At 54.7% G+C, this 25,075-nt stretch overlaps 1 protein-coding gene across 1 annotated transcript; it reads left to right on the top strand.

The window, feature by feature from the left end:
• Nucleotides 1-11,631: 11,631 nt before the first annotated feature.
• C4H11orf24 (chromosome 4 C11orf24 homolog) lies at nt 11,632-21,482 on the top strand. Its single transcript, XM_047775071.1, has 4 exons — nt 11,632-11,787; nt 15,538-15,733; nt 18,762-18,935; nt 20,090-21,482. The coding sequence occupies exons 3-4, from the start codon at nt 18,860-18,862 to the stop codon at nt 21,214-21,216; spliced, it is 1,203 nt and encodes a 400-aa protein (XP_047631027.1). The 5' UTR covers nt 11,632-11,787; nt 15,538-15,733; nt 18,762-18,859; the 3' UTR covers nt 21,217-21,482.
• The last annotated feature ends 3,593 nt before the right edge of the window (nt 21,483-25,075 follow it).

Raw genomic sequence — 25,075 nt, forward strand, 5'->3', positions numbered from 1 at the left:
TTACTCCTGCAAAACCGTAAAGGAAGAAGAACGTGACAAGCGGTGGCTGTGCTCAGCGGGGAGGCAGCGCTGCTGTCGGTCACACTTACACGCTGCCGTGGCAGACGTCTGGTCCAGCATCTCGCGCGATGACCTGGGAGGGTGACCCATGGCCCTCCTGCTCTCGTAGGCCGAGGCCGAGACGGGAGACGAGGCGCAGACACTTGTTACATTTAGCTCCCGTGTCAGGAGAGAGACAGGCTCCGGCCAACAGGACCACTTTCAAGCACAAGTGAAAGGGAACCGTGATGGTCCAGAATCTGGGGGCCTTGTGGATTAAGAAAATCCAGTCGCTTCTCGACCCTGTGTAACAGGAAACAAGACCCCCCGAGGCTGTGCCACAAAGGCCCGTCAGCATGCAGGTGGGTGACCCGGGACAGGAGGGCCGGGGTGGTGAGGAGATAGAGGCCTCCATGTGGAGAATGGTGTCGAGGCCAGGACGGAGTGTGGTACCTGATGAGCAAACAGACCGGAAACCGGCGGAAGTCTGGTCACTCTGGAGAGAATTGTCCTGCCCGAGAAACCATGACACCAACCTTTAAAACCCTCTGCTGGGAGTTCCCGTTGTGGCGCCGTGGAAACGAATCCGGCTAGTATCCACGAGGATGTGGGTTTGATCCCTGGCCTTGCTCAGTGAGTTGAGGATCCGGCGTTGCCGTGAGCTGGGGTGTAGGCTGCTGACACAGCACGGATCCCACCTTGCTGTGGCTGTGGTGTAGGCCAGTGGCTGCAGCTCCAATTCGACCCCTAGCCTGGGAACCTCCATACGCCGCAGGTGCAGCCCTAAAATGCAAAAAATAACAACTTGAAAAATTAAAAAAATAAAACCCTGTGCTTGCAGACATAGAAAACAAACATGATTACTAAGAGCCAAGGGAGGGGAGGGGATAAAATAAGAGGGTGAATCACCAGATACACACGAGTATACGTAAGATCGGTAGCAAGGACCTACTGTAGAGCACGGGGAGCCCTACTCAATATTTAGGGACAACCTTTAAGGGAAAGAAGCAGAAAAACAAGTATGTAGGTATACGTGTATATGCACATGTGTATGCATGTACATATATTCGTGTGTATGTATATACATGTGTGTGAGTGTGTTTAACTGAATCACGCGGGTGTGTACCTGAAACTAACATGACATCATAAATCAACGATCCTTTGATAAAATATTTTTTAAATTTAAAAATTAAAACAAATGTAAAGGAGTTCCCGTCGTGGCGCAGTGGTTAACAAACCCGACTAGGAACCATGAGGTTGCAGGTTGGATGCCTGGCCTCGCTCAGCGGGTTGGGGATCCCGCGTTGCCATGAGCTGTGGTGTAGGTGGCAGATACGGCTCGGATCCCAAGTTGCTGTGGCTGTGGCATAGGCTGGCAGCTACAGCTCTGATTTGACCCCGAGCCTGGGAACCTCCATATGTCATGGATGCAGCCCTAGAAAAGACAAAAAAAAAATGTTTTAATATAAAAAGTCTATGCCGTTCAGACACTGAAATGAAAGTCACCTGCCATCCCTTCAACTTGGCACGGGCAGGAGGGGGCTGCGGAAGCTGGACATCCCCCAGGAGGGCAGGATCCCCATGCACATTACTGACGTGGCCGCAGGGGACAACGGGCAGGGACAGGCCTCCCGGAGGGTGGGACCAGGGCTTTGCTGGTTCTTCAGTTACTGCACCTGCCTCTCTACCCCATCTTCCTCTGGAGGTCCTGCCGCCACAGCTGAGCCCCCAGATCCTTCCTCCCCGTCCCTACGTCTCTCTGGATTTCCATTTTCATGGGAATTTTGTGCTCTGCCCTCTGATCTTTCGGAAGGATCTCAGCGGGGCTCTCACCCTTTCACCTCCTCCTTTGAACATTTCGTGCTGGAAGCGCGTCTCTTTCACCTCAGAGGCTGCTGCCGCCTGTCCTGTCCCCTTTGGGGTCCCTTTCATTCTCTTTCAAAGCCTCGTGTGTCAGTTCTGACTCCACAGGAGCCTCTCGTGCTGTCATTGTTTCCTCTGCTGATGCAGAAGTGCGGTTGTCTGGGCTTCTGGAGAGCTCGGGCTTTGGGGTTCTGCCGTGGACACTGTCCGACTGGCCAGATCCCCGAACCCAGGCTCCAGGACCGAGGCCCTCATTGCCACCTGCTGCTCAGAGTGTGGGCAGCCGACCGCTCTCAGGGCTCCCTCTCCTGGACCTCGAAGGCTGCCTCTTCAGGATGGTGGCCCCTCCCTGGGGCAGCCGCGTCCAATCACCGGTCACTGTGGGGGTATCAAGGCCAGGCCCCTTGTCCCAGCTCCAGAGCTCCCTGCAAGATAAGCTGAGGCCTCACTGTGACTTTATCTCACTTCAGCTTCTTCCTTTCTTTCTTTCTTTTTTTTTTCTTCTGTCTTTTGTCTCTTAGGGCCACACCCGTGGCATATGGAGGTTCCCAGGCTAGGGGCCTAATCAGAGCTGTAGCTGCTGTCCTAGACCACAGCCACAGCAACCCAAGATCTGAGCCACATCTGCGATCTACACCACAGCTCACAGCAACACCAGATCCTTAACCCATTGAGCGAGGCCAGGGATCGAACCTATAACCTCATGGTTCCTAGTCAGGTTCGTTAACCACTGAGCCACGATGGGAACTCCTCAGCGTCTTCCTTTGTCCAAGTTTGCCTCCTCCACCTCCCACAGGTGCTGATCCCAAGATCCCACCGCAGTCAACCACCTGTACACGAAACCCAGCACCTTAGGGTCTGGCTTTCAGGCAGCCTGAGCGGCTGATGAGTGTCTTGGCCCGTAGAAAACCCACAGGCTGTGGAAGGCGAGGGACTCTTTGTTCTAGGGACCTTCAGGAAGGCACCCCGCAAGCTGGGGCCCTCCACACAGGTGGGTGGGCAGAGGGCTGTCTTTTCTCAGGTACAGGCCGAGGTGAGCCTGTGGTGGACGAGGAGGCTCTCTAGCCCCTAAGGAAGGTCACGACTGTTGTAATCAAAGAAGTGGATGGAAAGCATGGAAATAAAGACCACTCCTGATGGCCTAGTGGTTTGGATTCAGTGCTTTCACCACTATGGCCCAGGTTCAATCCCTGGTCTGGGAACTAAGATCCCACATCAAGCTGCTGCATGCCACAGCTAGAAAAACAGAAAAAAGACAAAGAAAAGAAAGGGAGGGGAAAAAGCAGTTAGCAGAGTGGGAGTGCTTTATGGGGAGGTTGGGGAGACCTCAGGTGTGCCCTGATTGGAAGTTGTGGGCCTGAAGAGCAGGAAGTGAGCTAACTAGAAGCGGGGTGTTCCATGCAATTGTTAGGGGAGCATATTCGGTTTTCTCTTGTTGGTCCTAAATTAGAAACAGGGACAAAAATTAGGGAAGCTGGCAGTGCAGAATCCAGCCCCAGCCATCCTGGGCTGATTGTCACAGAAGCTATTGCTGTGCCTCCTGCCTTGTTGCTAGAGACATCAAAGCAGTTTCCAGCATGTCTGATGGACAGCATGCTGGCTTCCTGGGCTCTTGATCAGGCATAAGGGGGTTCGTTTCCTGGGTGGCTCATGCGGATTGTGGGTCAGAGTTCTATTCTCATATATGGCTTGGCCATTGTCCATTTGTGTATCCAGTCTCTCAAAAGAGATCCTGGATAAAGCATTCCTCCTTTGTAGCAAAATCAGGATTCCGTCAAGGGCAGAGGGACCTCACATTGCCCACCCAGCAGGATTTTGTCAGGGTGATGGACCCCCAACTCCTGGGTATCTTTCTTCATTTCCTTTCTGGATGGAACTCCTCACTGCAATTTACTGGTCCTGCTTCACCCCTATGCATCCGGGGAGGCAGGCCAAGGAAGAGCAGAAAAAGAAAAAGAAATTTACTCTGAGATATAGCATAGTACCATCAAGGACCATGAGAAGGGAGTTCCTGTCATGGCTCAGCAGTTAATGAATCTGACTAGCATCCATGAGGACACAGGTTTGATCCTTGGCCTCACTCAGTGGTTAAGGATCCAGCATTGCCATGGGCTGTGGTGTAGATCACAGGTGCAGCTTGGGTTCTGGGTTGCTGTGACTGTGGTGTAGCCCGGCCACTGTAGCTCCGATTTGACCCCTAGCCTGGGAACCTCTGTATGCCACGGGTGCATCCCTAAAAAGCAAAAGCAAAAAAAAAAAAAAAAAGAGAACATTCCTAAAAGCAAGGAAAAAGACCTACCACCTTCAGAAAAGGAGCAGTAAGACTGGCAGCTGACATGTGAGCAGCATCAATGGAAGTAAGATGACAATGAAAGATATCTTCAGTGTGCTGAGAAAATAATTGTCAATCTCAGTTTTATATCTAAGGAAAATATGTTTCAAGGGTGAAGGAGAGATATAGATATTTTCAGGCAAAAAAGCTGAGAAAATTCACCTACAGCAAATCCTCACCAAGGTAAATTTGTTTAGGCAGAAGGAATGTGACCACAGGCAGGAGACTATGGAAAAAGAAAAAAACGAAAAGAAAAGAAAGCCATAAACATCTGGGTAAATGGAAATAAACACTAACAGAATAACGTTAACACATCAAATTAAAATACATAACAAAGATAACATAAATCAGGAGAGGAGTAAGTGGAGTTATAAGTTCCGTGAGTCTTATATCATCTCTTTGGACACTGATAAGACACCAATGTTTTTATGCAGAGGGTAGTCACAGCGCCTAAGTTATAAATTAGCAGAGGGGAGAAGCAGAATAATTTCTTTAAAAAACAATCCAAAAGAAATGCAGAAGTGGGACGCACAGAAAGTACAAAATAAGGTGGTTGATGTAAATCCAAATAAATCCATAATTTCATCAACTATAATTACATTTCATGCAAATCCATAATTATGAACTATTCGAACATTCCAGTTAAAAGACAAATATTGGAACTCCTGCTGTGAGTCAGTGGGCTAAGGACCCAGTGTTGTCTCTCTGAGGGTGCAGGTTCGATCCCTGGCCTTGCTCAGTGGGTTGGGGATCCGGCGTTGCCGCGAGTTGCGGCATACGTCAAAGATGTGGCTAGGATCCTGCCTTGCTGTGACTGTGGTGTAGACTGGGCAGCGGCAGCTCCGATTCGAACCCTAACCCAGGAACCTCCATATGCTGCAAACGCGGCTCTAAAAAGACCAAAAAAAAAAAAAAAAAGAGGGACATAGTCAATCAGTGGGGTCAGCTTCTTGTGGAGACAGCAGGGGGGTTGAATCTACCCCCCCCCCATGTGAGGAGATGGCCCTTTACAAGAGAAAACATCTCTTCCAACTTGACAGAAAAGGTGGATGCAGATTCAGGCCCATTTGCAGGTAGGGAAAGGGAATTGCAGAGTTCCCATCCTTCCTCTTTGAAGAAAGAGGCAAAGGTGTTTTGTTTTGTTTTGTTTTGTTTTGTTTTTGTAAGGGCTGCCTCCGAGCCATATGGAGGTTCCCAGGTAGGGGTCGAACTGGAGCTGGAGCTGCTGGCCACAGCAATGCAGTATCTGAGCTGCTTCTGTGACCTACACCACAGCTCACGGCAACGCTGGATCCTTAACCCACTGATCAAGGCCAGGGATCGAACCCATGTCCTCGTCAATACTTATCACTGAGCCAAGATGGGAATTCCCAAAAGAAGCAAAGTTTAAAGATGGTGAATGGGGTGGCAGTGAGCCCCTACCAGGATAGTGCAGGGTTTCTGGAAGCACAGGGGACCTCGTTGAGCCAGGAGACCAGGGACGCTCCTTAGCACCCAGGGGCAGGCAGACAAAAGGGGTGGGGGCTGCTGATTCACCTGGGGAACGGTGTCGTCAAGTAGGGGCCTTGGGAGGACAAGGAAGATGAAGACATTCTGCCGGCAAGAGAGGGACCGACTTGTTGGCTCACAAAGTCCAAGCTGGAGGAGCCAGGGAGCAGGGAGGTTGGAGCGCTGGAAGGATGGCTCAAGAGCCAGGAGCCCCAAGGGATCGTCTCTGAGATGGAGCCTCTCCAGCCTGCACCACGAAGGGTCCTGACAATGGCTTTGGGGAGAAGCCATGAAGCTCACTGGGATGGGACAAAGAAAGTCAGAGCAGACAAAGGCTGGAGCCTCCTTGATGGTATCCGCGGGGGCGCGGGAGACAGTGATGCCATCCCGGGTGGGATGCGGGGCTTGGGGAGAGGCGGAGCCCCGGAGTCAGAGAGTGACTGAGGCTCCCTGAGGCGGAGGCACAGAAGCACCTCGGTGTATTTTTCAAGGCACGGAAAGGTTTCCCCTGGCACTTTCCTAGGCTGCCTTTCTGGAAACATGTGGTGGAAATCCTAAAGCAGCTTTTAGGACGTCCGACATCTCCAAAGCATGAAACCACAGAGGACAAAATCTTGAGGACAGGAGTGTGTGTGTGTGTGTGTGTGTGAGAGAGAGAGAGAGAGAGAGAGAGAGAGAGAATGAGGGACAGAGAGAGTTAGTTTTCTAGGTCATGACTCTGGTCCCTAAGAGGCCAGCTCACTCTGTCCTTCTCCTGGTTTTTTCATGTGACCCTATAAATGCCTCTTTCTCTCTGTCTTTTTTTGTGTGTTGTTTTTTTTTTTTCCTTTTTGTCCGTTTAGGGCTGCACCCGCAGCATATGGAGGTTTCCAGGCTAGGGGTCCAATGGGAGCTGTTGCCACCAGCCTACACCACAGCCACAGCAACGCCAGATCGGAGCCTGTCTGTGACCTACACCACAGCTCACGGCAATGCCGGATCCTTAACCCATTGAGCGAGGCCAGGGAACAAACCCACGTCTTCGTGGATACTAGTTGGGTTCATTTCTGCTGCGCCACAACTGGAACGCCTGTGTCGGGTTCTTAACCCACTGAGCCACAGTGGGAACTTCCAATAAGCATATTGCTAACCTTTTCCTGAGAACATCCAGGAAAGCTGTCAATGAATCAGTTTGAGACCATCTATGTCTGTTCAGGAGGCCAGGATTTGTTAGCGACGTCATTCAAGTCCTTAACACCCTTACTGGTTTGGGCTTTTGTATCTGCTTGTTGTATGCATTACTCAAAAAAGCGTGTTAAACTCTCTCCCTGTGTTGTGGTTTTTCTAGTTCTTCTATGCCAATTTTGCTTTACATATTCTGAGGTTTTGCTATTGGGTGTATTCCAATATAGAATATTTCGAATGATACGCCTTTGTGGGGTGTGAATTTTGCAGCATTATGAAATGAGTCCCTTTATCCCCAGTAAAGTTTTGTAAAAAAAAAAAATCAACCTTATTGGGGTATCCTTTTTTTCTTTTCATTTTATGGCCACACTCACAGCTCATGAACATTCCCAGGCCAGGGATTGAATCTGAGCTGCAGGTGTGACACCACCAGATCTGCGCTGGGCCAGGAAATGAACCCACACCTTCACAGCTCTCTGAGCTGCTGCAGTCGGGTTCTTCCCAACTGCAGCACAGCGGGAACTCCTATCGAGGTATAATTTACATAATTATATGCCTTCATTTTAAGTGTGTTTCCACTCTTATACACACATGTAACTACCATCACAATTCTTTTTTCACTTGTGCCTCTCCTTATAGCAGAATGTTTTTTGTTAAAGTGATTGAGTAATTTACAGTCAGTTAAATTCACATTTCCATGAGCTGTGACAAATGGCTTTATGACCATTTCCACAAGCAAGATACAGCGTCTTTCCATCAAAAAGTTCCCTCGTGCCCCTTTGTTGGGGTGGCCGGGTTTAGCAAGGTCACCTGGGCAGCCTGCATTTTATCTGAACATCCTAAGCCAATCCCTCTTCCTTCATGCCATTTCCTGGTGACCACTGATTTCTGTCTCTCTTCTTTTGTCTTCGTATGAGTATGATATACATGGAATCCTGCGCTAGTGTCTCGTGCCTGCTTTCTTCCTCCAAGCACAAAGCTTTGACAGTCATCAGGGCTGGGGCATGTAGCAGTGATTCTGTGTTCTGTGGCTGGGAAGTAGTCCATTGCAGAGACAAATCACAATTTGTGTATGCATTCACCCACCGAGTCATTTGGGTGTTTCCAGCTTTTCGCAATTAGGAATCACGCTGCTATAGACGTTTTCCGACGGGCCTTTGTGTGGCCACATGTTTTCCCTCCCCCTGGGTGAACACCTAGGGGTGGGATTGCTGGGCTATAGACTAAGTGTACATGCGTCACTTTATAAGAGACTGCCAAGCTGTTTTCCAAAACAGCTCTACTATTGTGCAATGCGTAAGAATTCAAACTGCTCCATAGCTTTCCAGACACTTGGGATTTTTGTTTGGGGCCAGGAAGGAGGACCAGAGGTCCCCAGGACGCTGGTATTGCCCTTCCTTAGCTGAGTGCTCATTACACCGGGGATTCAGGTGGTGAAAGTTCATCAAGTTATAAACCTGTATGTACACGTTTCTGTACTATAATAATTCTCGATAAAACTGTTTTTAAAACCCTACAACATATCTTTGAATAATTCCTCTCAATTAGCTAAAAATGTATTGAAATTTAAAATGTGTTTTTTCGGGAGTTTCCATCGTGGCTCAGCGGTTAATGAACCCGACAAGCATCCTTGAGGAGGAGGGTTCGATCCCTGGCCTCGCTCAGTGGTTTAAGGATCTGGCGTTGTCGTGAGCTGTGGTGTAGGTCACAGACACAGCTCTGATCCTGTGTTCCTGTGGCTGTGGTGTAGGCCAGTGGCTACAACTCCCATTGGACCCCTCGCCTGGGAACCTCCATATGCCTTGGGTGCGGCCCTAAAAAGACAAAAAGACCAAAAAAAAAAAAAATGTGTTTTTTCAGAGTTTCCTGGTGGCTCAGATGGTTAAGTCTCCAGTGTTGTCACTTCTGTGGCTCAGGTCACTGCTGTGGCATGGATTCAATCCCCCTGGCCCAGGAACTTCTGTATGCCTCAGACACAGCCAAAAAAAAAAAAAATGTACTTTTTAAAAAACTGAAAAAAAAACCCTCAGTGTAAATACACAGTGGCCTCATTTCATAACCTCTAAGGTGTTTTTCCCCCAGTAGAATAAATGCGTGGTAAATATCTGAAAGGCAAACGAATATTTCTGAACATTTCAAGTCAGGAGGCTCAATCCAATAATGCCTCCATAATGATATTCCTCTCCTCATCACTTATCCACTTTTATTCTAAAGATTCCATATTGTCAACATCCTTAGTTGTGTTCAGAGTATAAAAATGAACTTTCGGTGGGTAAATAATGACCACAAAGGGGCACGAGGCGATGAGTATCAGTCTCATTTTCTCCTTGGGAGCAATGACTCAGCAGTCACTCAGCATTCACGGCAACTTTTTTAAACATAAACACCACGAGTAATGTGCCTTGACTGCAGCATAAACTGAGGCTCAGCGTGGCTAAGCCTCTTGCCTGCTGTCACTCAGCGAAAAAGTGAAGGAGTCAGAATTTGAAGCCTGGCAGTGTTAGTCCAGGGCCCTGACTTTTACCCATGGGACCTAGCACGGCCTTATAGTCAAATAATAAATCAACAACCACGAGGCCCGAGCTGAGTTTGCTGTTTAGCTCTTTCTGCATAGAAAGCGCCTGAGAGCCTCCGAGCCCTGAGACAGAGCTTGTAGATTGGAGTGTATCCTTCTGTCTTTAGTTCATCCGCTGCCATCAGAGTGGATGGCACAGAGGTAACAAACCTGACAAGTATCCATTAGGACACAGGTTCGATCCCTGGCTCTGCTCGGTAGGTTAAGGATCTGGAGTTGCTGTGAGCTGCCATGTAGGTTACAGACGCAGCTCAGATCCTGCATTGCTGTGGCTGTGGCGTAGACCGGCAGCTACAGCTCTAATTCAACCCCTAGCTTGGGAACTAAAAAAAAAAAAAAAAAAAGCAGCTCTCCCAGCCTGTTTTACTCTTCATAATGCTCTACAGAAGCAGTTATGTGGTTCCCAGAGCTATGCCGTGATAGGTGCCAGGTCATCCCAATTCACTGAAAGTTGTCAGATTCCCCTACAAGAGAATGGGTTTCCCAAAGATATTTCCATTGCTGTCCGAAGCCCATCCTTCCTTCCTTCCTTCCTCCCTTTCTCCTTCCCTCCCTTTCTTTCTCTCTCTCTCCCCAAAACCCATTTTCTAGCAACGCTCTACACTGGGGCTTTCTTTACAAGCATTTTCTGAAAAGGACCAGGCAGTAAATACTTCAGGTTTTTGTGGGCCGCACGGTCTCTGCTCCAACTGTTCAATTCTGCCCTTGCAGTGCAAAAGCAGCCACACAATACATAACAAAGAGGCACAGATGTATTCCGATAAAACTTTACTAGAAAAACAGACAGAGGGTCAGCAGATCCTGGCCGTAGACTATGAGCTCCTTGAAAAGGAGAGCTTGTCTCATCTTTGTAATTTCAGCCTCAGCAGTAAAAACTGTCCCGATTTTACCAAAGAGGAAATAAAAGCACAGAAACTGATTTTGAAGAAGCCAAGCACAGAACCACAACTGGCTCTTTGGGTATATTTTCATTTGTGAATTGAACAGACACTGACTGCGCTTCTCATGTTAGAGCTGAGCTTGTGAAAATTAAAGCAAACCCAAAGCAAAAGGATCTTGTCTTCACAAACCCTCCCACCTGGCTGGCCTCTCAGCAAACCTATCCCTTACAGGGTAAGGGCTACACCGCCTGAAACCATGAGATTGAACTGGACGTGATAGGTTTGTTGTTGCTGTTGTCTCTTCTAGGGCCACACCCAGGCATATGGAGGTTCCCAAGCTAGGGGTCTAATTAGAGCTGTAGCTGCCAGCCTACGCCAGGGCCACTGCAATTCGGGACCCGAGCTGCATCTACTACCTACACCACAGCTCAGGGCAATGCTGGATCCTTAACCCACTGGGCGAGGCCAGGGATCTATCTGAACCCGCAACCTCATGGTTCCTAGTCGGATCTGTTAACCACTGAGCCAAGACAGGAATTCCTGGATGTGACACTTCTAAAGTGAGTTTCAGGTGCTCCCAGAGCTCAGAGCTGGGGAGCTGATCCCATCTTTGCACCCTCACTTTTCTGGGTCTGGTTTAGTTTCTTAGCCCAGGACCCCAAGATGAGTTTTTTATAAGACAAGTTTTTTATAACTGTCTGAAAATAAAGCCTTTTGGATTATTCCCATCGAGATGGTCTTTCACAGACAGGCTTTGGTTTGGACTTGGGGGGACTTGAGAAAGTTTTAGACTGGGGTACAATCACAAAACTTGTAATTTACGAAGCTATTTCGAACGAAGGTCAAGTCCCATACGCCTTCCTCTACACTGTGTTGCTCCAGTTATTCCACGTCTCACAATCTCAAAACATCTCGAGAGGCTCAGTTTCAGCGAGTGTAAAACCGGGGCTAAGCGCCTCACAGCAGAGTTAAATCACAGAACCAAGCCCAGCGCTTGGCACGTTGTAGGCGCTCGAAACACGCTGGCCGCGGTCTCGACTATTACTTGCTTCTGGGGTCCCCCAGCTGAGCCCAAGCACCACCGCTTCCGCCAGAGATCGGTCCGAAACTGCCGCATCCGGCCCGCGCGGGACTTCGCCCGAGCCGCCCCGCGGTGGGCGGAGCCCTGACGCAACCACGCCCCTCGCTTCCGGCTCGAATCCGGCAGCACCAGGAGCCGCCGGGCTGTTCTGAGCGTCAGCCGAGGCTGCCCCGCCCTCCAGGACCCGCCCTCTCGTGACGTCATCTCCGGGGCGGTCCGGGCGGGGCCGGAGCCCTGGCGGCTGCTCTGAGCTGTCCTGGCTCTCGGTCGTGCTGCTCCACTGCTGGCCACGTCCCCACACCGACCGCGGGCGCTTCCCCGCCGCCCGAGGGCCGCCGGGCCGCCGCAGGCCTGCCGCGCCCGGGTAAGGGGCCTGCTCTGCCGTCCGGGGAGCTGTTGTCACCGCTGCCTGAACCGGCTTGGGGCTGAGAGAGGGAGGTGGGGGACAGGAGGAGGGGTGTATTAGGGGCACGGGAGGCAGAGGAGGGGACCTTCGGGCACGGGAGGCATAGTAGGGGGCATGGGGGCCCGGGAGGCAGAGGAGGGGACCTTCGGGCACGGGAAGCAGAGGAGGGGACCTTCGGGCACGGGAGGCATAGGAGGGGGCATGGGGGCCCGGGAGGCAGAGGAGGGGACCTTCAAGCACGGGAGGCATAGTAGGGGGCATGGGGGCACGGGAGGCAGAGGAGGGCATCTTCGGGCACAGGAGGCAGAGAAGGGGACAAGGGAAAAAATGAATGGGGACACTGCAAGCTGGTGAGGATTGGAGGTGAGAAGTAGGAGGAGAGGAAGGAATAGAAGGAGTCAGTTGGGGACCGAGACTCCCAAGGAGGATGGATGGGAGCCCAAGGAGGCAGGAGAAGGGCTTAAGGGGACCCCAAGCCAGAGAAGAGGCTGGGTGAGTTCAGTTTGGGACAGAGGAGGGGAAAGTTGGGACGCTGCCATATGGGTGGGGAGACAAACAGTCTTGCGGGCCAAGGTTGGGCCCCAGGAAGTGTTATGCTCAAAGAGAGTTGGCCCTTTTGGCAAGCCAGGCCTTCTCTACCTGGAAGGGGGTCGTGCATTTCCATCTACCTGCCTGCCTCCCCCATGTGAGTCTGGGCGCCTATGTAGTGGGTGCAGTTAGCTGTTAGGAGTCAGCATCCACATGGTTGGCCATAAAACGTAAATTTCTACTTAGACATCTGCCTCTACCATAAACTTTCTTTTCCCCTCCCTGGAGGAAGCATCTCGAAAATTTCAATCCAGATTTTCTCCTTACATGCTAGACTTGCCTGACGGACAGAGGAATGTCAGATTTACCCACACGGCCCGCAAGAAGTAGGCTCTTGCTCAGAGCATTTAGCCTGATACCAAAACTTGCAGAAACCTGGAAGGAAGCAGTATAATTAAGATGTTATCTAGTGCGCCAGATTCCCATCTGCCACAGAGACACATCCTTTGGACCACAGGACAATGTCTATATGCACAAAACCACAAGCCTGTGTTCCTTGGGTTCTGATACCAAAGTTCAGCCAGGTGACGTGTCAAGACAGGTGTCTGTGGTCTGCCCTGTATTTGTTTCCGCAATCCCTGCTCCTTGGTGTGTTTAGTTTCCCCAGCTTGGGGTAGCAGCTGGGGCCACATTGCTGCTGATCAGTAAGTTCCTAGTGTGATGGAATGGGTGGGGCGGGGGGGGGGGTAACGTCTGAGTTGGGCCCAAGAACCTGTGTAAGCCGGAAAAAGGAATTAGGCAGCTTCGAGTCTATGTCACGTAACTTGCACGCAGCACCCTGTGTATAACAGTTTCATAAAAGTTAAAAATCAAACCAAGATTGGGAACACGAGAAATCAGAGACAGGAGGTATTGAGACTTAGCACAACATCAAGGACCAGAGAAGGATCAGGAAGTTGGCGCCCCGGGGGCCCATTACGTGGGTGCCTTTCCAAGAGAATGTGGCCTGGCCTGTGGGGGCGCTGCCCCCTGAACAAGAGGAACTCCCAGCATGGCCTGCCCTCCTGTCTTCCACCTGCCCTGCTCTCCTCGAGACTAACTGAGCCCTTCTGGCCCAGAGGTTCCTTGCCTTTTCACCTGCTGTAGTCTGAGACCTTGATAATAACTGGCCAGACCCCTATGGAAGGCTCACTAAAGCCTCTGCAGGGGAAACTATCATTCTAAGTCTATGCAGTGCTTTGTCCGCCCTGAGTCAGCTTAGATTAGCACAGGTCCTCACATGGGGATCTTGGCATTTAGAATATGCTGGTGGACAATGGAGGCAGGACCATACCAGAGAGCTGAAGTCATGGCACGAGGACTTGTCCTTGAGTCTGCACAGCGGCCAATTCCTGTGCCTGTAGGAGGGACCACCAGCCCCACGGGCTGGGCGCATAAGCAACGAGGGCCCCCAGCAGAGTGTTCCTGAGAGACTCGCTGCGTTTCCCCAGAGAGCTGCAGGGAGATGCTTCTTGTGCGTGCACCCACCTTGCGTGTGTAGCTATCTATGTGCATGATTGCGCACACACGTGTGTGGCCACACGTGTACATGCATGGCAGTGTGTGTGCCTCTGTAGCTGTGTGCCCATGAGTATGAATACATGCATACGTGTGTGTGCAGGTAGGTATCCGTGATGGGTAGTAGGCCCGTAGTGGTCCTCAGGCATCACCCCCTAGTGATAGCGGCTGCTCTAGGAGGTGATGAGTTTCTTTCATCTCCTGAGTTTACATTAGATATTCCTCAAAAAGAGAATCATTCATGCCAGCTAATAGCTTCACATTACAACTGTGCCCCTGGATTCCTGCAAAGTTTGGTGGGCTCCTAGAAAAATGCATCTCCTAGTATGTAAATCATGAAGTTTCTCTAAATTATTAATATCTAAGTGTAAAACTGTATCACACAGGATTCCTCTGTGCCTTTCTGCCTTAAAAATCAAGACATTTTTTTCTCCATCGGAGCCTCTGAGGGGTGCTTTCCAAGAGTAATCTAATTGTTAAAAAAAAGAAAAAAAGAATTCCCACTGTGGTGTGGTGGGTGGTGGATTAAGAATCCAACTGCAGCAGCTCAGGTCACTGCTGAGGCACAGAGTCGATCCCCAGCCTGGCACAGTGGATTAAGGATCAGGTGTTGCCACAGCTGTGGTTCAGATTCAGCCCCTGACCTGAGAACTTCCATCTGCCATGGATGCAGCCATAAAAAAAAAAAAAAAAAAAGGAGTTCCCTGGTAGCTCAGCGGGTTAAGGATCTAGTGTTGTCACTGCTGCAGCATAGGTTTGATCCCTGGCCTGCTACAGGCACAGCCAAAAATAATAATAATAATAATCCTTTTAAAAAAAGGATGTGAAGTAGAAAGTGAAACCCACAGAAAATTCCTTTGCCAGGGATCCTCTTTATTCATGTTCTGGTGTAAGTCTTTTCAAACCCCTCGGCAACTATCTATCAATAAAAGCAGGGTCATGTGTGGATGCTGTTGTGTGACCTACTTTTTTTGACTTCACATGTACTCTGCATCCTCCCATGTCAATAAATAGAAATTTGCATACTTTCCAACACCTGCCATAGAATTTTACATATGGATGAGACCAAATTTGGCAGAACTTTTCTGACTTTTCCCTGTGATATCCATGATGGACTCCATTGTGTGTCTCCATCTTTGGACGTCCATCCAGTTGGTTCCTTAGAAGAAAATCCCAGCAGTGGAAAGTGGGGCATCAAACGTTTTGACCTGGAAACGTTTAATGCATTTTGTCATTTCCCGGTATCACGACCAAGGCAATGCGGGGATGTGGGCGCCTCCCTCCAGTCTCACTAGAGCTTTTCCCCTTTTTATGGCCGCACCCGCGGCACATGGAAGTTCCCACGCTTGGGGTCGAATAGCTGCAGCTGTTGGCCTGCACCACAGCCACAGCAACACCGGCTCCGAGCCACGTCTCCAGCCTACATTGTGGGAACACCGGATCCTGAACCCACCGAGTGGGGCCAGGGATCGAACCCACATCCTCACAGAAACTATATCCGGTTCTTTCCCCGCTGATCCACAACAGGGACTGCCCCTCCTTCCGGTCCTACTGGGTCCCCCTCCCCTCCCCCACTGCCACCAGGCTTTTCTTACAGAGTGTTTACTCTTTTTCAAACCCCAGATGCAGCTGTCACCAGAGTGGAGCATCCGCCTGGGTCCCACGTGTGCCACAGAGTGTGCCATGGCCTGGAAGTGCCCCGCAGAGCCACTCTCGCCTCCTGCAAAGCGCAGCCTGCCCTGGCGAGCACACGGTGCCAGGCCCACAGCTCTCCAAGGAAGATGGTCCAGCCTGGGGGCGCCCTGATCACCTGCTACTTGTGAGTGTCCACGGCCTGCCAGTGGGGCCGCTGCTCAGTGACTGGGTCTATGAGCCCCGAGCGGGCCCCCAGGGGATTTGCGGGGGCCCCTAGGGTGGGCAAAGGAAGGGCAGTGAAGGTCAGAGGGCCAAGCCCCGCAGAGACCAGGAGAGCCCGGTCTGCGGCAGTCGGAGCTTCTGCCTTCCTGGGTGGCCAGGGAGGGTGCCCCACGGAAAGGATGGGCACCGCGTGGTCTCCTGTGCCCTGCAGGTCATGAGACCATGGGAGCCCCTTGCCCAGGCGGGGGCGCTGCTCCTCACTGATGCAGGGGGGGAGGGGGCACCACTTGGCAGAAGGGGTCCCAGGAGGAGACAGGCTAGTGGCTGTCCTGGGCCCAGAAATGGGACTGTTCTTGCCTGTTCCAGGGTGGGGGGCTGGACGGGAAGGAGGAAGTCCATTCAGCCCCTTGAATCAGTTCCTCCTGCTTTCGTGGGGCATCAGCCCCAACGTTTACTAAAGCGCCAGAGCAAGGGTGGCAGACCACGGCCTGGGGGCCAAGTCCTGCCTGCCACCTATTTTTGTCAATAAAGTTTCGTGGGGACACAGCCACACCCGCCCTGTACCTGTGGCCACAGCTGCTTTTCAGGCTTATGTAGCAAAGACAGAGACCATGGGGCCCAGAAAACCGAAAATACTTGCTATCTAGCTCTCTCTCTTTTTTTTTTTAACAGCTGCACCCACGGCATGTGGAAGTTCCCAGGCTAGGGCTCGAATCAGAGCTGCAGCTGCCATCCTCCACCACAGCCACAGCCACGCCAAATCCTTAACTCACTGAGTGAGGCCAGGGATCAAACCCACATCTTCACGGATGCTAGTAGGTTCTTAACCCACTGAGCCACAAGGGGAACTCCTATCTAGCTCTTTACGGAAAAAAGTTTGCTGATCCTGCTCTTGAGATTTGTCGTGAGGGGGCAGCGGAAGGGCCGGGCTGCATTTGGAAAGCCCATCACGTCACCCCCCGCCCCCAGCGGACCCCAGATCCAGGGCTCAGACTTGGGGAGCACGTGGGGGCTCAGTGGTGGTGGCATTTTAAATGCATTCAGTAGACGTGACTGGCCAGAGAGCCGCTTAAATGCGTTTATTTACGGAGCGCGCAGCTGCATCTGCTTCAGCTGGGGGAGAGGGAGCTCTTTGTGCGGAGCCTGCCCCTCGTGGGTCCCTCCCACTCCTGACATTGCGCTGTTTCTTCTCCCCCCCCCCCACCCCCCCACTTGCTTCTGTCAGAACAAAGAACGCCTTTTGCCCAGATGCAAATCTGTGGTTTGTCATCCCGTCCCGAGGGACCTTTTTAAACCTGGAAGACACCGCGGGCCCTTAGGGACTGTCTTGGCGGGAAAGGGCACCATGAGGCCAAACTAAAGTTAGTGACTCCGGAGGGAGGTCGGGGAGTGGGCCAGCCTGCCCGCAGAGTGTGGGCTCCAAGGGGTTTTTCCAGTCCTGGGGCCACTTTGCCACAGTCCCTGCTGCCCACAGGAGGCAAAAAGCCACCCCTGGAGGTCCCCTTATGCTACACGGGAACTGCTTTGGGGGGCTCCCAGCAGGGCCGGAAGTGCTCCTTGTTGAGTGGGGGGAGTGGGGGGCAGCCGAGGCTAAGCCGGGCCCTGGGCTGGAACGGCAGCTGTTTCACGTGTCCGGTGGGGGGTGTGCACGGGGAGAGGCCAGGGGATCAGCCACGTGAAAGGGCTCCGAAGTTCTCCCCGGAGAGTAGGGGCTTTAAGCAGGGGAGGTGGGGTCAGCTTTATGGCTTACAAAGGTCTTCCTGGCAGCTGTGGCATGGCAGATGGGGCAGGACCAGGACGGGGACGCTTGAAGGGGACCCTCGGGGCTGCGGGGACACAGGCGAGCCAGCCTGGTCTCGGGGCCTGGAGAGCAGCAGTTAGCATCGGCGACGTCTCATTCAGAGTGACTTGAACGCCCCCTTAGTTCTAAGGGCGGGGCCAACGACAGCCCCGAGTGTCTTCAGGCAGGACTGACTTTGGAGACACCTTCGGGAGCCCCAGGCGGCCCCCAGGCTCCGAGCACACCTGTGTGCCCGTGTCGAGTGTTAGTCGCGGGACTAACCGTGACTGCTCAAGCTGGGCCCCTGTCCAGGGAGGGCTCGGGCCTTGAGGGCGGCCACGGGGCATGGAGTGGTGGCCCGCCCCAGTTTCAGCCCCGGGCTCCCCGGCTCCCCCTCCCTCTTGCCCCGCCAGGTGGACCCCATCCATCTTTCAGATCGGGGCTCAGGTGTTATTTACCCCGGAAACGTAGCCTTCGCCGCCTGCCCAGGTGCGTCTCCCCCCTGTCTCCCCACCCTGAGTCATGCCCCTGCTTTATGCTTGCACCAGCTTGCAGTGACCTCTTTTCTATGTCTCGCCCTGGATGCAGGCTCCCTAGAGGAGGGAGCTGTGTGACTTTATTTATTTTTTTGTCCTTGGTGCACTCCCCGGCACAAGAGCAGGTACTCGGGGAATACTGGATGAAGGGATGGGTGGCCGGCTTGGCTGAGCGATGGGTGAATGGGTGACGGTTGGGTGGAAGGATGATGGGTGGGTGGTGGGTGGGTGGCTGATGGCTGGCCGGATAGGTGGCGTCTCTCCGTGTGACCAGTCATCACAGGGAAGTCACTGGGCCTGCTTTGGGTCCTGCAGGCCCCTGGAGACGTCGAAGACGACGTGGATGAGCTCAGTGATTGGAAGGCCGTGGCGCTGCAGACGTAGCCACGTCTGGGCCCTCTCCCTGCTGCTCTTTCAAATTCTGAACTCTGGGACCACACAGCGAGACACATAGTCAAAACTGGGTCAAGAAGTGCTTGAGACCCGTCGAAGCAGGCACTGGGCAGGTCACTGGACACCTGGCTGAGATGCTCTGCTCCTCCTGGGCGCCAGGCCACGGTGCAAACATTTGGCTCGGTTGGCACCCTGGGCCCTGCCGGAGCCCTCCGCAACCAGGGCGGTGCCCTGGACGAGGCCGCGTGCGACTGACCCAGCGCCCTCCCTTTTGACCACAGATCTCCCGGCCACCCAGCAGGGAACCGTTGGCAGCCTGAGGAGCGGCTGGCTGGGAGCCTCGGGGACCGCTCAGCCTTGCTCCCCGCACGTCCGCAGGATGTGGGCAGCCCTCGTGCTCGTGTGGATCTCCTCCTGGTCCTTATGTGAAAGCCAGGCGGCTCCCCAGCACCCACGTAAGTGAAAAAGCTGGGCGACTGCTGGGCAGGCCTGCCAGAGCCTCTGGATTACCCGGCTGGGAGGGCCCGGTGGAGGGAGGGGCAGGCTCCTCCAGGGTCCGGGTAGGACCCAGCCTCTGAGCCCCGAGGGCGTTACCTGCCCGCCCCCATGACGTTTCACTTCTGCCACCAAGCGGATCTTTACGGGGCAGTTTGTGCTTTCACACATCGCCTATTTTAGTGGTGCTTCTACTCTCTGCCAGGCACTGCACCGCCAGGGACACAGCTGTGACTCCTTTCAGAAAGCCAAGAATCCCAGGGAGTTCCCGTCGTGGCACAGTGGTTAGCGAATCCGACTAGGAACCATGAGGTTGCGGGTTCGGTCCCTGGCCTTGCTCAGTGGGTTAAAGGATCCGGCGTTGCCGTGAGCGGTGGTGTAGGTTGCAGACGCAACTCGGATCCTGCGTTGCTGTGGCTGTGGTGTAGGCCGGTGGCTACAGCTCTGATTCGACCCCTAGCCTGGGAGCCTCCATGTGCCACGGGAGCAGAGCAGCCCAAGAAATGGCAAAAAGACCAAAAAAACAAACAAACAAAAAAAAAACACAAGAATTCCTGTACAGCGTGAATATCTGGCCAACAGCTCATCTGCTTTGTAGACCTGGGCGTGTGTTTGGTGGGGTTTGTTTGTTTGCATGTGGAAGTTCCCAGGCCAGGGATCGAACCCGCACCACAGAAGCAACTTGAGCCACTGCAGTGACACCACCAGATCCTTAGAGACCCTTAACCCTTAACCTGCCTCGCCGCAGGAGAACTCCTGATGGTTTTTTTGTTTTTTTTTTTTTAATGGTGAATCACACCTGTAATGTGAGACTTTGATATTTTGGGAATTGGATCAAAGAGTCGAGCTCTGAAGCCTTCAGTGGGCTGGGGGTTCAGAGCGAGCAAGGGAGTGTGGAAATCAAAGAGCCGAGCGCCTCTGATGGGCTGCGGGCCAGCGGTGTGCAGTGAGATGAGAGGGAAGCGTGTCGCCTTTCTTCTCCCTGGGCTGGGAAGACGGGCACCGTTCAGCCACCCGGGCCAGCCCCACGGCTGGAATTGAAGGTGATCTCTGACCAATCCACCTGCACAGGATTGAAAGTGACGTATCTTATTCTCCCTCTTCTGACTCTAAGGGTACCCAGTCCTCAACGAGACGGATGATTCAGAGAAAAACTCATCCGCCGAAACAGTTACACGAGCCTTTACTAACACACCTGCAAGGATGACCTCGGCGGCACCTTCTCCCATCGCACTGACCAAAGGGACCTGGGCGGGCAGCTCCACCTCTCCTGCAGTCCCCGCAGGGACCACACACAGGACAGACATGGGCGCTTCAGTGACAGCAGAAGGGACCCCTGACAGAGCTGCCTCCAGGGCGCCCACTCTGTCCTCCCCAGTGTCTGCCTGGCAGACCCCGTCCCCCAGCACTGCCCGCAGCCCACCCCACACCCCGGCGCCTGATGGCAGCACGTGGTCAAGGCCAGTGACACCAACGATGCCCATGCCACCCACGCCGGCCACGGGTGCTCAGACCAGTGCTGTGACCCCAGCAAGTGCCAGCGGCCCCCCAGGTACACACAGTCTTCCCAGGCACACCCCCAGCCACTCCACAGCCAGCCCCGTGCCCCCGAGTTCCCAAGCACTTAATGTGTCCACACGAGGCCCCACCATCCAGACGCCGCTGGCCCAGACTGTGGCTGACACGGCAAGTGGGCCCGCACCCACCCTCTCGAACACAACCTCAGAGCCCACCACACCCTCCTTGGCTTCTGTGCCCACGACAGTGGGGACCACGACCAAGACATCCGAGCCAGCTGCCAGCACAGCACCTGCATCTCACACCAGCCTGGTCCCCAAAGTGGAGTCCCCAGCCCACACGACGCGGCCAGGCCCTCCCGCGTCCACGCCAGGGGCCACGGGCCCAGGGACAACTCAGGCACCAGAGCAGCCCGAACCTGAACCCATGCCTGGCACGGCTTCCACGGGGCCACCCCCTGGGAGCTCAGGGGGTTCCAAGGCGCCAGCCACAGACCCGTGCCAGCTCAGCACCCAGGGCCGATACCTGGTGGTCTCCAGCGAGCCCCTGGCCCTGGCGTCCGTGAACAGAAGTTTCCTCCTGGCGGTGCTCCTGCTGGGGGTCACCCTCTTCGTGCTTGTCCTGGCTCTGTTGGCCCTGCAGGCCTACGAGAGCTACAAGAAGAAGGACTACACGCAGGTGGACTATCTCATCAACGGCATGTACGCCGACGCCGAGATGTGAGGCCGCGGCCCGCCTCCCTCCGCCTGCCCGAGCCCCAATCAAGTGCTTCCAGACTCTCTCGGTGCCGCTTAGGAGACATGCCCGATGCTTCAGCACATTTAATTGCTGTCAGATGAATTCCGCCATCACTAAAGAGTTGCTGCTTTTTTCACATTTATTTTTGTAACGATCATGTTGGCCAGCAGGCCGCGATTCCGCCGCGGGGCGGGGCAGGCGCCCCGGGGTGGGTTCTGACCTGGATTAAAGCAATGACCCTTTCGGCTCAGGCCCTGTCTCCCCATTTGTGTGGGTTGCATCCCGCACCCCCCCCCCATCACCTCCGGGGGAGCCTTTTCAAGATGCAGCAAGTGACAGGTGTGCTTTTGTAAACGTGTCATGATGGGAGGCCTTGGAGGGCTGCCACGTCCGTGCCACTCTCCTGGGCTTTGCTCTTGGCCCCAGGCCTGCCCAGCCCTGGGCGGGAGGAGCCCCCAGCCTTTGAGGGTCTCTGGTACCACAGGATGGAGCCCCGATCTCTTTCTTCTGGACTGCTAGGTGGTGCACGCTCGGAGCCTGGTTCGGGCACGAGGGAGCCCCGTGCAGGGTGCAGACCACACGTGAGCTGCCAGGTCGGCCTGGACCTGCGCAGACCAGGCTCTCAGAGACTCTGCACAGCTCACCTTGTGCCTTTGAAATCCCACAGGCCCCTGCAGTGGGACGGTCACCTTGCCCCAGGTCACCCCACACCCAAGGGAGCCCCAGGCCTGAGTGAGCCCTGGGCCCTCCCCTCAGCAGGACAACGGCCCCGAGTTCCAGGCCCTACATGCCCAGCAGCCCTCAGAGCCAAGACTAAGTCCTGGTCGTGTGCCAGACACTGCTCTGGTGTCATTCACTCGGCCCCCACCCCCACCCCAGGAGACCAGTGCTGTGCCCCCACTTTACAGGTGAGGCCACTGAGGCTCAGAGTCGGGGTTAAACTGGAGCCTGGCTCGTGCTCTCTCTCTCTCTCTCTCTCCCCCTCCCTCCTTCCTTCCCAGACTTCTGAGCATAATTGCATTGATGGTACTGGGAAACTTTATTTTTATTCTTTTATGGGATTTTTCTTGGCCATGCCCAGAAAGTTCCGCGGCCAGGGATTGAACCCGTGCTACAGCAGCGACAGTGAGCCACAGCAGGAACCATGCTGGATCCTTAACCCACTGAGCCACCAGGGAACTGCCCAGCTCTCTCTTTTAACTACTTTGTTTTATTGCTACTAATAAATAATCTGCCCAGGATTATTAATAATACTAATGAGCCATCCTAAATAGTAATTAATACTTCATAACAGTCCTAGCTAATAATTAACCATCTGCCCAGGCTTTGGCTTTCCGTTCTCTCCTCCCACCCGCCCAGGGCCGCACGCGAGGCCGTGTCCCCAGCCAGGCCTGAAGCTGTGAACTGCGGGGCCTGGAGCCAGTTGGCGTGTTGTGGCCTCGGCCTCCTCACCTGTGAGATGGGAGACAGGCGCCTGTGCCGTGGGCTGGGGGCGTGCTGCCTGGCGAGGTTCGGGGAGACCCTTCCGTCCGGACTCTGGTCTCCCCATCACGGAGCCCCTGCGCCAGGCCTGCACGTCCAGCATGTGGTTTAAACCCTGCCTCCTCCCCAAAGGGCTTCGAAGGGCCCCAAGGAAAAGGCAAAGACAGTGGCCTCCCGAACCGAATGAGGCAACGCGAGCCGAGCGTGGAGGGATATACGGAGCTGGGAGGAGAGGGGAGAGCGGGCCTCGCCGGCCTCTAGCCCCCCGGGCCCCCCCAGCCCACCTTTTCTCCACTCTTTTTGGACCCTTTCCCTGCCCAGGAGCCATGCTGTGCATCCTGACAGCTGGGCGGCAACCAGCCTGTGCCCTGTGTTTCTCAGGGTGGACCCGTCACTCCCCTGAGCCCATCCGCTGTGTGGTCACAGGTGCTGGCGCAGCCAGGGAAGGTGCCACCCTCACGGATCTGACCTCCAGGCCACCCTGCAGCTCTGCCATTGAGTCTGAGAAGCCACCTGCTGTCTGGACCAGGCAGCTCTCCATGTCAGGACAGAGAATCGGGGCTTCGGAGGATGCCCTAGGGAGAGGCAGGCCACCGCTCCATGCCCTGCTGGCATCACCCCTGCGGCCTGGGCGGTACCGGCCCGTCCAGGGCTGGCTCCACACCCTGGCTGGTTGAGTCTCCCTCGACAGAGACAGAGCTCCAGGCCCCCAGAAGCCACAGCAAGGGTGCCTTGCTCCTTCCCGGGATGGAGGCCAAGGGGAAACTCACAGCCTTAGCTTGTGACCAGGGGCCTCTGCCTGGTAGCCCTCCCTCCAGGGAGTGGGGGTGTGGCGTGTCGCGGGGCCTGCCTGTCCCCCTGTCCCAGCCAGGACGGCACGTCCTTCTGCCTATGGAGACGTGGTTGTGCTCCTCACCCCGCCTTCCCGGGTCCTGTTCCCAACCACCCACCATCATTTTGGCCCCGTGGTGGGGCCAGATTCATAACATGCCAGGCCAGGCTCAGCACCAGCCCCAGGAATGCGCTTGGCCCTCAGGCCAAGCCAATGGCGTGGCTGAGCTAGAAGGTTCTACCTGAACTAGAAGCCTGTGCTGCGTGCTTGAGTCCTGCTGGCCATCCTAACTCAGTCGTGGGCCTCTCGCGGGCCGAGTCCTTCCCGCTGCCCTGCCTGGGGCCCTCGCAATGCAAACCTGACCACCCTCTCCCTGCCGACGGCCCTTCCCAGGACAAAGACCAAGCTGCTTCTCCGGGCGCTCCAGGCCGGGGCACACCTCCCAGTGGGTCCTGGCCCAGCAGAGCCTGAGGGGAACTCACGGGAGACGGAGACCACGGAGGCCCCCTCCACAGAGGCCTGAGCAAACCGGGAGGGGCGGCGTGTCTGAGTCCCAGCCTGCGCCCTGCCTGGGAGGCCACCAGACGGAGGGGGTGGTGTGCAGGCAGGAAAGTCCCCTTCGGCCTCAGCTCCTCAGGCCAGTTCAGTGCTTGCTGTTTGCCAATCAACTGGGGACTCAGACTTGAAGCTGCCCGGCGCCCTCCCGCCCCCCGCACTCCCCCGGGGCAGCCGCAGTGCCGTGGCTGACAGTGAGAAGCAACCAGGAGGGTAAGAGGGCACATACGAGTCCCCTGACCCACCCCGGGTGCTCAGGGGCGGCTGCCTGGCATGGGGGACTCAGAGCCAGGGGCAGGGACTGTGGTTGGCTCAGTGCCCGGAGCCACACCGGCGGGAGGAGTAGGTCCCTATTTGATGGATGAGAGTCTGAGAGGAAGGTGCTAGAAGCCCAAGGTGAACCAAGAGCCAGATTCAGAGCTTGGCCCTCAAAGGGGCTTTCTGCCTTTTACGGTGAGGAAACCAAGGCATGGGAAGGCCCAGCTGCCCGCCCAAGGTCACTTTCCAAGCAAGTGGCAGGACAGGATTCACTCCTGGTCAGTTGTCTGCAAATGAGGGCCACCCTGCAGAGGCCGGCGGGTTCCTCTCACAAGGGAGCCGCATCCTCAGGCCAGCGAAGTCCGAGGGCTCCCCCTGGTGGCCGAGGCTGCACCCTTCATCCCGGGTGCTGACCCCGGCCAGAGACACAGGCTGGTCCCGTTCATCCACTGTGCCCGCCCAAGCCCTGGCTTTGCCCAGGGTTGGGGAGCCCCTCCAGCCCAGCTCCCCTGGCACCAGGACGCCTTCCTGGTCACCCCACAATGGAAGAGCTCGCCCTCTCAGTGCTCCCAGATCAGGTCTCTCCTATCGCGGGCTGCATGTTCTCTGCAGAATCATGACATTTGTGTCTGCACCTGTCTCACCGCCAGAGGGAAGCCGGGAGCTCAGAGAGCCTGCAGTAAACTCACATTCAGGCCCCTGAACTTCCGTCCCAGA

The sequence above is a fragment of the Phacochoerus africanus genome, chromosome 4, assembly GCF_016906955.1.
Source record: "Phacochoerus africanus isolate WHEZ1 chromosome 4, ROS_Pafr_v1, whole genome shotgun sequence".
In the NCBI taxonomy this organism is placed as follows: Eukaryota; Metazoa; Chordata; class Mammalia; order Artiodactyla; family Suidae; genus Phacochoerus; species Phacochoerus africanus.

Bases quoted from the DNA above. Each gene is read 5' to 3' on its own strand.
- C4H11orf24 (XM_047775071.1), top strand. From the start codon at position 18,860: ATGTGGGCAGCCCTCGTGCTCGTGTGGATCTCCTCCTGGTCCTTATGT. The intron at 18,936-20,089 runs GTAAGTGAAAAA...TCTGACTCTAAG, and splicing joins GGCGGCTCCCCAGCACCCAC to GGTACCCAGTCCTCAACGAG.